The sequence below is a fragment of the Melozone crissalis genome, unplaced genomic scaffold, assembly GCF_028551555.1.
Source record: "Melozone crissalis strain CALT ecotype California unplaced genomic scaffold, PUWL_Pcris_2 ptg000012l_1, whole genome shotgun sequence".
NCBI classification, from domain to species: domain Eukaryota; kingdom Metazoa; phylum Chordata; class Aves; order Passeriformes; family Passerellidae; genus Melozone; species Melozone crissalis.
Genome location: NW_026535790.1, coordinates 13,711,540 through 13,724,657, shown reverse-complemented (window position 1 = coordinate 13,724,657; position 13,118 = coordinate 13,711,540). Strand labels below are relative to the sequence as shown.

At 48.8% G+C, this 13,118-nt stretch overlaps 1 protein-coding gene across 3 annotated transcripts; it reads left to right on the top strand.

The window, feature by feature from the left end:
• The first annotated feature begins 2,163 nt into the window (after positions 1–2,163).
• Positions 2,164–13,118, top strand: DHRS7B (dehydrogenase/reductase 7B). 3 transcript variants are annotated; one of them, XM_054271016.1, is made up of 7 exons: positions 2,164–2,215; positions 6,572–6,747; positions 8,671–8,786; positions 9,422–9,632; positions 10,236–10,328; positions 11,608–11,760; positions 12,100–13,118. In XM_054271016.1, exons 1-7 carry the CDS (start codon positions 2,196–2,198, stop codon positions 12,303–12,305), a joined length of 975 nt encoding a protein of 324 aa, XP_054126991.1. In that variant the 5' UTR covers positions 2,164–2,195; the 3' UTR covers positions 12,306–13,118. The 3 variants fall into 3 exon arrangements, with proteins under 3 accessions (XP_054126991.1, XP_054126993.1, XP_054126992.1); XM_054271018.1 differs by having other exon boundaries at positions 2,177–2,215; positions 6,576–6,747; XM_054271017.1 differs by lacking the exon at positions 2,164–2,215 and adding an exon at positions 2,845–2,887.

The window sequence follows — 13,118 nt, the reverse complement described above, 5'->3', positions numbered from 1 at the left end:
AGAGCCCACAGGAACTAGGGCACAAAATTGCTGCCCTAGAGATTAGGGTTAAAAGGCTGCAGATCTGCACTCAGTGATTGCAGATGTCACCAAACACAAGTGCAAACTCAAATCCTTGAGTTTGGAGATTTTTTTCTTTTCTCCCCCTCAAGAAAGAGCTCCTGCACTGCAAGAGGGCAGCAGTAGAACAGCAGGATGTTTGTCAAGGAAGTGTTAGCATGCTAAAAGGATTCCAGCCCTCTGCAGTTGTGGCCTGACAAAATGAGAAAGGAAGGAGATTTGAGCGCAAATAAAACCAACAGACAGAGTTTTACATGATGCCAACATTTACCAGTTGGGGCTTGCCCAGTCTGCAAACCAGTCCTGGATGTGGGGGAGAGTTTTCACTGATGGTTCTGAGAACAAAGACAGGTTGACATCAGTAAATCTTCTAATCCCAGTGCATGATGTATCAAGAAGCAGCTTTGAATCAGAGGTGAATTTCTTGCTAATTACATTAGATTAACCTATGGAAATGGAATCCCAGTCAAAGCAACAAAGTCAAGCTTTACTCCACTGACTTTGCAGCTGCAGCTCCAGTCTGAGCCTTTGCTGTGGGACTTGGTTTAAATCAACTCTGCCAGCACCTGCCAGCCTGGGAGAGAGCATTTGAACAGAATCCTGTTAAATAACCACCTGGGAGATGCCAGGGAAATGAGCAGAGCAGCCTGGGCACAGCTCTCAGGTCACTGCTGTCCTGTGCACAAAGCTCCAGCTCTTGCTGCCCCACCTGGGTGGGCAAGAAGGACTGAAATGGCTTTTTCCTGCTTTTTCCAGCTCTGAACCAACTACAGCTCCTAGCAAGGCTGCCATGACATAAACTACCTTCCTCTGGGTTTTATTTTTCTATTTAATTTGTGTAAACAAAATTATTGATTCTCCCAAATCATTACATATTGTCCCTGAAGTCAAAAAAGTGCATTATCATCCTCCCTTTCAGACAGTAATTTTTAGGAAGATTTTGAATTATTTTCTCATCTTTTCCCTGAAATATTGATCCCTTACTAATGATGAACCAGCATTGAAGCTTTGAATTAATTTCAGTGTTTTCCCTATTAGAAGAGAGGAGCAGAAAAAAGTTACCATAAAAATGGATGACAAAACCACCTTTCAAAGAACTGCTGCAAAAAGCTGTCCTTTATCTCTCTGCTGTGCACAGGGAAAGACATCTGGGATTAAATACCCTTGAAAACATTTCAGTATTTCTGATTCCTCTGTAAATGGAATCACAAAAACCTTCACTAAGAGCAACTCCCTGTGCCTTTCCTTCCTCAGGGCAAGAGTCCTGACACATTTGGGCTTTTGGGATCACTGGGGCCGGGTTCGTGCTCTTATCAGTGCCAGGGGATTTACAGGGGCACATTCACACCCCATTTCTGCACAGAGCTCTTGGAAAATCAGAGAAATTTGGGGTTTTCCCTATCACGGATTTGAAAAAGGCTCTGCAGAAATGCCTCTCTTCTCCTACAGGAATTTACTGCTGTTCCTCACAGTCACATTGGCCAGTGTCACCCTCAGCGTGGGATTTTGGGGGTGTCCTGTGCCAATGTCACCGTTCAGGGGGGGATTTTGGGGTGTACTGTGCCAATGTCACCCTCAGGCTCAGGGGGGGATTTTGGGGATGTCCTGTGCCGATGTCACCCTCAGAGGGGGATTTTGGGGTGTCCTGTGCCAGTGTCACCCTCAGGGTGGGATTTTGGGGGTGTCCTCTGCCAGTGTCACCCTCAGGGTGGGATTTTGGGGGTGTCCTGTGCCAGTGTCACCCTCAGGGTGGGATTTTGGGGTGTCCTGTGCCGATGTCCCAGTGCCCGAGCTCTGAGGGGAGACGCTGTGGAGCCTCCCTCCCTCACCGACATATTCCCGAGCAATCCTGTGCCGTGCTCTGGGACGGCCCTGAGCAGGGAGGCTGAACCCACGCCCCACAGTCCATTCCAGCCTGAGCCCTTCGGGATTTTGGGATTCTGGGACTGAGGGCAATGCCTACCTGTGGGGAACCCCGAGAGGGCGGAACCCCTGGTTGGCACCGCCGCTCCCGGCCGGGCGGCACAGGCGGGGGGACAAGTGAGGGCAGCTGCTCTTCCACAGCCACTTCCGGTTGGCGTCACGGAGAGAGGAGTCCGGGCGGAAACGGCCCGGGCCCACTTCCGGCGGTGGCCATGGTGACGGCGGCGGCCAGGTGGGGACAGAGGGGACAGGAGGGGACAGGAGGGACAGCCGGGAGGGCCCGGGGGGCTGCGGGGCTCGAGGGAGTGCGGGAGAGCTCGGGGCAAGGCGGCGCTGGGGCGCCCGGCGCTCTCCGGGACAGAGTTCACCGCTGGTACCGCCATTAAAAACCCAATTACAGATAAATTAAAAACCCAATTACAGATAAATTAAAAACACAATTACAGATAAACCAGGGACAGCCGGCCGTCATGGCCTCACCTCATAGAGGTTTAGGTGGCTCTTCTGTTGGTAAAAGTCTGCAGAACGCTTTCTTTGGAACAACAAATGTTTGAGTTTTCTGAGCAGGCCGCCTTTGTTTCTGTCCCGAGCACCAACGGAGGAATTCCGTGTGGGCGGAATTACACTTTGGAATTACACTTTGTACCTGAGTGAACGGGGCAGGAAGATAAGAGAAAACGATTTCCTAGAATCCTGGGCTGGCTCGGGCTGAAAGAACCTTAAATCCCTTCTCATTCCACCTCTGCCAGCACCTTCCATTAGACCGGGTGGGATTCCAGGTAATTCCTCAAGTCCAGGCTGGTTTCCGGGTGCTGCAAATGTATTTTTTTCCTTTTTGCTGCCATATGGGCTGAAGAACTCAGGCAGAAGGACTGCAGAGACCCAGCAGGGGCTGATGCTTTAGGTAATGCCTGGCTGGCTTTGGGAATCCCAGCTTTCTTCGGGAATCCCAGCTTTCTTTGGGAATTCCGGCTGGGTTGTTCTCTCCTCCTGCTCGCTGTTGGAATGAGGAGCTCTGCCCCGTTGCTGCATTCCTCCTGAGCAGTTTTTGCTGCTTTCAGCGTTGGAGCTCCCTCTGTGTTCCCGGTGTGGGGGTTGAATTCCCCGTGCCCTGCAAAGGTCAGGGCTGTGTTCCCTGGGTTTGTTTTTAGAGGCAGCCCGGGCTGGGCTGGCATTGGACGCTTGCTTGGATCGCTGCCAGTTCCACATTTAACTCGGGGCTGTCCTGAGGAGCACCGAGGCAGCTCCAGCTCAGAGCACTGTTGGTGAGCCCCTTCCTTCCTTCCTTTCTCAGGTAGGACCTTGTGCTTTCTTCACACTCACTCAGGCCCACACGGGCTGTGCTTTTTCCCTTAGGAAAATCAGGGTTTTTCCCCTTCCTTTTATCCCCCCAGTTGGGTTTGGGGTTGCAGCCTCCAGCTGGTGCCACTTGTCACCTAAAGGACAATGTGATTCTGGGAGCCTGGAGCTGCACAATCAGCTTTAGTCCCAGTTTGTCTGGGGAAGCTTCCAGGGGCTTGGTTCTTTAGGATCTGCTCTCGTCCTTGCACCCTTATTCATTAATAAGGTCATTAATCCTTGGTCCTTGAGAAACCATTGTCCTGGATTTACAGGAGAACACCCAGTTTTGTTTTAAAGGGAAAGTTCTGGGTTTATTTTTAATTGGATAAATGTGATTTATTCTATGGGAAGCCTTCAAAAAGTTTCTTGTCACCTGTATTTGCTGACATTATCAGTGTTTTTATTTCTGCTCTCTGGTAACTGCATGTTCCAGTCCTGCCCTTTGGGATGGAGAATTGGGAATTGCAGGACACTGCTTCAGTGTCACCTAAAGTTGGGGCTATGATAGAAGCAGGTCAGGAAATCAAAGCAAAACTTGTTGCTATGGGTCTGCAGTGCTACAGAAGCTCTTCTGTCCCAAATGATTTACTCAGCTGGGTTGTGCTCTCTCCCAAGTCTGACTGATATGAGATTTTTCTTTGTTTTGGTTTTTTTTTTTAAGAGGCCATTTGAGCACCTTGGAAGAAGGCACTGCATCTGCATGCCCCAAAAATTTACATTATATATATAATGTATTATTAATATAATATATATTATTATAGAATATATTATAATAAGATATATTAATATATATAACATATATAATATGTTATATATAATATATAATATATAATATATAATATAATATATAATATACATTATATATAATATATATTAATAGTATTATAATATCAATATATTAATGATATATCTGTATATTATTATATATTAAAATTATATATAATGTATAAATTATATGTAATTAATATATAATATACAAATTATATATATTTTAAAATAAATATATTTTAATATATAATATATATTAAAATATACATAAAGATAAATAAAATATATATTAAAATATATTAAATATACAAAGGGATTTTCATCTCAGATTGGCAGCTCCTTGTCTCTCTGGCTCCTCTCCTTCTCTTCCCATCCCATCTTTCCCCTCCTCAGAGCTGTTACCTGTTGGCTCAGGCTCCAGCCTGGGAGCTGCCAGAGCAGCTGCTGCTCCTGCCTGGGTTCTTGGTTTGCTGCAGCCCTCAGGCAGAGATGGACAATCTGCCCAGTTCCTGTGTATAACATGAGAAAAAGGAAAGAAATACAATAAAAGATTAGAAATATTTTCAGGTCTCAGTGTGCTTTAGCTAGGAGAGGAGTCAGAAAAGGCTCCTCTTCTCAGTTACCTTTGCACCTGCATTGAAACCACAGCGGGGCCAGATTTTTCCAGTGCCTCATGGAGGAAGTGCCAGTGCAGCTGTCAGCTCCCACTTGGGAAGTAATGAAAGGGCCTGAACGTGGGCTGAGGGTTTTTTGTGATTCCAGAATGTCCTGTAAGCCCAGTGGCAGCACAGCACCTGCTGTCCCTGCCCACACTTTGTGCTGTGACTCTCAGGAGACCTTTGAGAGAGCAAAAAAATGGAATCATAGAGAAGGCAGCTGCTGAGCATGAACCAGTCAGGAGAACCTTCTCATCCAGCCTGGAAATCCAGTGGGTGTGTGTCAAAACATCATTTTCCCAGGAATTATTTCAGGGAAGATCCATTCTCTTGTGTCACATGAACTGTGCCAGTCCCTGGCTGCAAACCAGTGCCAAACACCCCTTGTGTGCACTCCCAGCGTGGAGGAATCAGATGCTCTGCAGGGCCTGAGCTGAATCCTCCTTTGGGGTTTGTGCTTTCCCACCCTGGGCACACTCCCTGTGCCCTGGGCAGCTGCTGCTCTGGTGTCTCCCTGCATGATCCACACTGGATCCCACCAGGAAGGACTTGAGACCCACAGAAATCACTTTGGGAATGGGAAGCTCACTCCAAGATTTGTGTTCTACCTTGGTGGCTTTGTTTTTAGACCTTGCCAAGTGTATTTAGAGCTGTCTTTATGTGTTATTTTATTGTGTTCCAGGTGTAACCCCAGAAATAGTTATTTTATTCAGTTCACTGCTATTTCAGCAAGCTGTTCACTGAGCAGCTATTTGAGGAATTCTCTCCAAGCCCCTGATGGGTATCTGGAAGAGCCTGACATTTTCCACATTAGCTGTGTTCCATGGCATGCAGAGCCTCTGCCATCCCCTCAGTGACACTGAATTCTGCCTTAGCACTGTGGTTACCTCTTGTTTTCTGCTTCTCATGCTCTCCTTTTGTTGGAAGGAGCACAAGTTGTGTGCCCAGAATTTCCCAGTATCTTCCCAGTGAAGGCCTGTCCTGCAGTTCAGACTGCAAGAGTTCAAACTCTGCCTGCATGAGAAACAAGGGAAAGGAAAATACCCTGAGGTGTGGTTCTGACTTCATGTGTGACCCAGAGGATTTCAGGAAGGGGCTGTAATTAACTTTACTCTTACACCAAGCTTTGATAAAAGCTCAGGGATTTACAGAGGGAAAATCAGTGGCCTTTTCACAGGAGTCCCACTTGCTCTTTGGCCCTTAGGAAGCTGTCACATAAACTCCTCTCTTGGAGGAATGGCTTAGCAAGGAGATTAGGGCTATGCCTTGGTATCAGAATCCAATCCCAGGATGAGATTTCAGTGTGTTAAGCAAATTACTGGCTCAGAGAGAAAACCTGGAGCCTCCAAAAGACAGACTGGCTTATATCCATCTGGGATAACACACAGTAACTGATCTCTGGCTTGTAGGTACTCTGGTACTGGCTCTTCTAGAGAAATCTGAACAGTTTTATACAATCAGAAGAATGTGGAGAAATATTCCAGCCCTGAGGAACTTCCACACAAGAGGGAGAATTTAGGGCAAAACATGGGAACAGCATCCCTGAACACAAGCTTGTGATGGGACAGCTGACAGGATGCAATGCCAAGTGTCCTGCTGGGATGTTCACATTACTGTTTCAGTGCTTAAAATTGGGAACTGATGGGAACTTTCCAAAACCTAAAGGAAGGGATGAGAAAACCTGCTGAAGATACAGAGGTACCTTGGTGGTTTATTGGTGATCTAAGGCAGGGTTAAGAAGAATAATTTCAAAGCTGTTTTCAGGTGTTTTCTCATTTTCCTCATGGTGAAATGATCTCTTTGCTGTCACCCTGTGGCTCTAGGAAGACAGCAGAGAGAGGGAAGCTGATGGATTTCACCAGCTCTGTCATCATCCCGCTGCTGTTCGGCAGCCTGGGCATCTTCGCGCTGTTCCGGCTGCTGCAGTGGCTGCGCATGCGAACGTACCTGCAGGAGGCTGTGGTGGTGATCACAGGGGCCACCTCTGGCCTGGGCAAAGGTATGGACACACACAGAGCCCACCAAGGGCAGCACAGGCAGGGGGCTGTGGCAGGAGCAAAGCAGGAATGAGCTGAAGGTTCCTGCTGATCTGAGTTTGTGACACGCAGCTCCCACCTGAGTCATAACCACAATCAACTCTGCCAGCACCTGCCAGTCTGGGAGAGACCATTCCTGTTCCAAAAACCACCTGGGAAATGAGCAGAGCAGCCTGGGCACAGCTCTCAGGTCACTGCTGTCCTGTGCACAAAGCTCCAGCTCTTGCTGCCCTGCTTGGGTGGGGGAGAAGGACTGAAATGGCTTTTTCCAGCTCTGAACCAACTACAGCTCCCAGTAGGGCTGCCATGACATATACTACCTTCTTCTGGGTTTTATTTTTCTGTTTCATTTGTGTAAACAAAATTATTGATTCTTCCATATCATTACATATTGTAATGATGAATCATTGAGTGCATCCTGCCTGAGTTCTTCAACCCACGGGGCAGCAAAAAGGGAAAAAATATGTTTTTCCCTGAAATCAAAAATATGCATTATCATCCTTCCTTTCAGACAGTAATTTTGATTGATTCTTTTTGTAGATGTATATGCAAGGAAGTCTCAACATTTGGTACAAAAAATTTAAATCAACTTGTATAAACTGGAGCTCATCAAACAAGGAATTAGATGCTGTTCTTGTGCTGTCAGGGGTCTTTTTCCAGAATCCTGAAAAAGCCAGGAAGGCAAATTGTTTCTTTAAAACCTCTCAGAAGTTGTGTTCTGCCTTCATGTACTTCCAGCTGCTCTGCCAAACCTTCCACTCCCTCCTTCTCCTTGTCCCTCACCCTCAAGTTAAGGTGCCTTTCATGGTACAAATCCATCCACTCTAAAGTCAAACTCTTGGCATTATTAACACCAGGGAGTATTTTTTTCCAAATGAAACTTATGTTTTGCTTCAGTGGCTACATTCTCTAATTCTGCTTTCTATAATTGCTTTAAAAGCTGCTTGAAAAGAAGACAAGGTGCTCTCTGCTATCAAGGCCTCTCATTAGGATGAGTACATTCTAGAACAAATAGAGCTTTAATTGATGCTGCCTTTGCATGTGAGTTTGTCCCTAAGGACAGGGCTGTTCAGGAACTGGCCAAAGGAGATGAACTGGTTCTCTCTGTCTGCCTCAACCAGAGAGTGGGAGTGGCAAAGGATCTTGTACTTCTCATCAAGAAGAGAGGAAATCAGTATTCCAGGAGAGACCTTCCAGCTGGAGCTCTGTCTGTGCTGTGGGGTGTAGAGACTTCCACCACTGCACTGTAGAGTTTCCTCCCTTTTTGGCTCATTTGCAAGATCTTCTACAACTCCCCTTACTCCTAGTTATTAATACACCAGCCCACCTCTAATTACTGTGTGTTCACTGCCATCCACTGTCATCCCTTGTGCAAACAAGCAGTTTGTCCCTCTGGCTCCCAGAGGGGACAGGGACATGCAATTAGGAGGACAATAGCCTGGCATCCCTTCTCCAGGCTTTTCCCCACGAGGAGAATCACCTTGATGAAGGCATTGAAGCCCAGGCTCCCAGACCCTCTGGAGGAGTTCATTAAAACTGAAACTCCTAAGGCTGTGTGAGATGACACACACAGGGTAACTGTGGTCAGAAATGAAGAGGCAAATGTGACCAGCTGAGGAGGAGGATGTGTGAAGAGCACAGTAAGTGTCTGACCAGCACAGAATGTGTGAGCACAGCAGCTGCCTCGTGTCTGTCATCTGTCACAGTCCCAGGAGAGTGGGAGTGGCTGTGACCTCTCTGTCACTCAGCCTGGCCACCACACAGCAGCAATGAAGCCACCTGCAATAAAGACCCTGCAGCAAACAGCACTTTGAGCTCTCCCCAGGGCTGATGTGGATCTGTCCTTTGGCTGATATTCACTTTTCTCTCTTCTTGCCTCTCCACAGAATGTGCCAAAGCTTTCCATGCAGCTGGCTCCAGGCTGGTGCTGTGTGGCAGGGACAGTGAGAAGCTGAAGGGGCTGGTGCAGGAGCTCTGTGCTGTCAAGAATCACCGCAAGAACGTGAGTGTGGCACCAGGACGGGCCCTGGGCTCACCTGGCCTGGATTTCTGCTTGGGCTCTCACAGAAATTACAGAATTGCCTGTGGGTTGTTCTCTTGAGCAACAGGAAAAATGCAGCTCTGTGGTTGGGGATGGATGCTGATACAGGAGTACACTGAGCTGGTGTGTCATTCCTTGTAAAAACCCCCAAAAGAAGCTTGGGTAGAAATGGAAGTGAAGGCACATGAGGGCAGAGTGTCCTGACCCCTTACACCTGCACCTCAGAATCCAGAAAAGTGACTTTATTTATGCTTTTATTTTTTATGTCTATGCCTGCTGACTGTGGCTAAGAACTGCTGGCTTCTGCAGAAAACACATGGGTTGCGTTTTGCCTTTTTCAGATGCATTTCCTTTAATAAGAGAACAGAAAACTTTACTACTTGAGGAAGATCTCCCTTGTCCCTTTGCTAGGCTCATGGATAAGGAACAGGCTACAGGAGCCGATAAAGATGAGCACAACCTGTTGTTTCTGCCATGAATTCCCCACATGGAACAGGGTCTGGATGGCCCTGCTCCTGTGCTTCCAGAGCTGGGGGATCCCAGAGCTGGCACACCCAGCACTGAACTGTGTTTTGCTAACCTGAGTTTCTTCACAGCCACACGAGCCTCACACGGTGGTGTTTGACCTCTCAGACACCAAGGCTGTGGTGAATGCAGCTGAGGAGATCCTCAAGGCCTTGGGTCACGTGGACATCCTGATCAACAACGCTGGCATCAGCTTCAGAGGCACCATCGTGGACACAGGGCTGCAGGTGGACAAAAAAGTGATGGAAACAAATTACTTTGGACCTGTAGCCCTCACCAAAGGTACCTGTGACCCACAGGATTTGGCTGATGCCTCTGCACACCAGCCCAGCTGAACACAGCTTTGTGTTTGTCATTGTGCACAGGCTGAAGGGAGGTTTGGGGTTCTGGGCAGGCCTGAGGGTGTGACTGTGTGGGAAATACCCCAGTGAGATGATCCCTGCTTCCATCTCCTGATCCAGCCTGGCAGGGGCTTGGGAAGAGGCCCAGTTATCCTGTCTGCCCTGACAGAACATGGTGGGGTTCCAGTGGAGCTGAAGCTTTCCTGGGAAGTTTGGTCACACAGAAAGCTCAGCCTGGAGCGTGTCAGCTGCAGGGAATGGGAAGATGTTCTGATGGCAGGAAAAGCAAATCCTGCTGCCCTCTGTGTGGGAGATCAGAGCCACCACAGCTGCCCTTGTGCAGCTCTGACACAAGGGATCTCCTCACAGGTGACCCTCCCAGGCAGGCACACCCTCAGCCAGAGGCATCCCAAGCACTGTCCCAAGCCCTGCACTGGGATCTTGGAATTCCCTTCAGCATCTCTGCGTGCTCTGAAAGCTTTGATTCTTGACAGCAGCAATGGCAGCACTGTTGTCTGAATGGGTCTTTTCTGTCCTTTGCTAGCACTTCTCCCCTCCATGATCAAGAGGAGACAAGGCCACATTGTGGCCATCAGCAGCGTGCAAGGCAAAATAAGCATTCCTTTCAGATCTGCATGTAAGTACCTCCACAGAAGATGGGAAAGACATATTTGGGGCACCAGGCTGAATAAATACTTGGCTCCTGCTTCCACATTTAGCTCTCTGTGGGATTGGCTGTGTGCAGGGAAGGCAGAGCTGTGCATCACCCTCAATGGGGTCACAAACCACTGACAGCACTCTTAAATACAAAATCTTAGCCCTGGCCTAAAGTTGTTAAGGGATGGAGAATATGTTTTGAAAACAGCTTGATTGTCCTATCTTGAGTCACTATAATTCCATAATTTTATGGTATTTTGTCCTTGTCATTTGTCTGCATTATCTCCTCTAAGAAAGCAGGAATTTTTGGTTTTAATAAATTATGAAGTGCTGTAGTACAAACAATGCCAGAACAAAAGCCTAAACAATCTTGATCCAGCAAACTCTTCATGCTGAATCAATTATGACAAGAAATATTGATGAGATTACTGAAAAGAAAGGCCTTTAAAAGATGGATGAACTAAGAGGGGAGCATTTGACACACAAACATCTGTAAATCACTGAAAGTGAACACCAGAAGTGGAGGGGTGATGGCATACAGTGGGTCAGGAATGATGCTGAGAGGGGGAGAGCCTGGAATGTCTGAGCCAAGGGGTTTTGCAGGGGATGTGGGTCCAGTTGCTGCAGGAATTGTGTTCTGAGGAGCTCCCAGGGTGCTTCACAGGGACCAGAGCCTGTGGATGTGGCAGCAGGAGCTCAGCCCTTCCCTGGATCATTGCAGGGTCCTCAGCCCTTGCTGAGGTGGCTCTGGTGCTGCTGGTGTGGTGGTGGCAGCCACAGGCAGTGACCAAGCACAAGGAGTCACTTTTCCATGGGGGAAAATCCTGCCCTAGGCCAGGCTTCCCTGCTGTTCCTGCCTGTGATCTGCTGTTCCCTTCTGCAGCCAAGCCCTGAACCTGCTCTGCAAGGCCCCAGTGCTCAGCACGTGCAGGGCAGCCAGCTCTGCCTTCCAGAGGCTTTGGGTCTCCTTTATCAGGAGTGGGAGGCAGCTTGGGCTCACTCTGGAGTGCTCTGGCAGGGCTGTGATATTAAGCTCAGGATCCCAGCCAGTTTCAAACTCAAGTTTACATTTTGTCTTCCTAAATTGCCTCTGACTCCCACTACCTGTTGCTGCCATTTACTAAACAAAAACAAACATAGAGGCTGGAGAGCAGCTCCTGCTGAGGAGTGGCTGCATTGCAGTGAAAATCCATTCAGAAAGTGAAAATTCCTCAGCCCTGCTCCTCTCCTTGGTGCACAGTCCTTGTCCTGTTTTGCAGATGCTGCCTCTAAGCATGCTACCCAGGCCTTCTTTGACTGCCTGCGAGCAGAGGTGGAGCAGTATGACATTGAAGTGACAGTGGTGAGCCCTGGGTACATCCAGACCAACCTGTCCCTCAACGCTGTCACAGCGGATGGATCTCGTTATGGAGGTGAGATATCCCTCACTGCCCTTCCTAAAGCATCTCCATGTCATTGTAAGGTGTGTTTGCAACACATGGCCTCTGGTGGGGACTCAGGTTAGCCCTGAAGGATCAAAAACCGACTCTGGATGTAGGGTAGGAACAGCAAGCCCCAAAATTGAGCCTTTCCAGACAGCAACTCTTGCCTTCAGGGCCAGCCACGAGGAACAGCTGTCTGTGCTCCCATACCCAGCTGGAGTGAGAGCCAGAGCAAGCAGCCATGTGCAGTCAGAGCATCCTAGGAAGGGTTCTCAGTGGGGTTTACCTGCTGCTGGTGGTGCTGGTGCTCACTCAGCTTTCCCTTGGCAGTTATGGACAAGACCACGGCCGAGGGACAGACGGCGGCCGAGGTGGCTCAGGTGGTTCTCAATGCAGTGGGACAGAAGAAGAAGGAAGTCCTTGTGGCTGGCCTGACTCCCTGCCTGGCTGTCTACCTGAGGAACCTCTGCCCCAGGCTGTTCTTCACCTTAATGGCATCTAGAGCGAAAAAGGAGAGAAAAGCAAAGGGCTCTTAGAGCTCAGCTGCCCTGAGCAGGGAGAGGCTGAGCCCCTGCAGTTGCCTGGGACATCACTGGAGGTGCTCCTGCAGGAAAATCCTTTCTCAAAGCTGTTTACCATTGCATGGAGACTGGGAAGTGGTTTCCCCCACACTGCTGGAAGACAGCACCTAAAGCTCAGCTGGAGAAGGAAGGTGCTTGGACAATGGGGGAGAGCTGAGGCTGCAGGGAGGGCTCAGGGGAACACTGGGGAGGCCCTGGCTGGGACTCCTCACCTCACTGCAGGCATGCTCAGCTTTACTGGCCTGCCACAAATAAACCCCACCTGTTCTGCCCTCACACGAGCAGCCCTTGGCCGTCCCCACCCCGTGAAATACAGTCCTCAGCTGGGAGCTCTTGTGATCAGTGTCTCATTCCCACTCCTTCCACTCTGACCCAGGACACGCTGCTTGCAGTGGGAAACAGCCCCTTCCTGTTAACGTGCCAAGTCAGCTGATAATTAACCTCAATCCAGTGCCACTTTTAAAGAAGTAACTGATGTACAATTTGGGTGTATTTGGCATCATTTTACCTGTCTGAATCGTGCCCTACTGATGGACTGGGACAGTTCATTCTGCAGTGACAGCTCTGTGGATCCCAGCCCGAGGAACGCAGGGAAGCACTGAACAGGCAGAACAGCACAGCAAGGCAGCTGCTGCCAGGACACACTGCACAGGTGACAGCAGCACACCTGGGCCACCTGCAGCTCAGAGCAGGTGTCATCCTGTGGATGCCAGGCATTCTCTGGCAGCAGAGAAGAATCCAGGTGTGTAAAGTGCAGAGTGTAGCAGA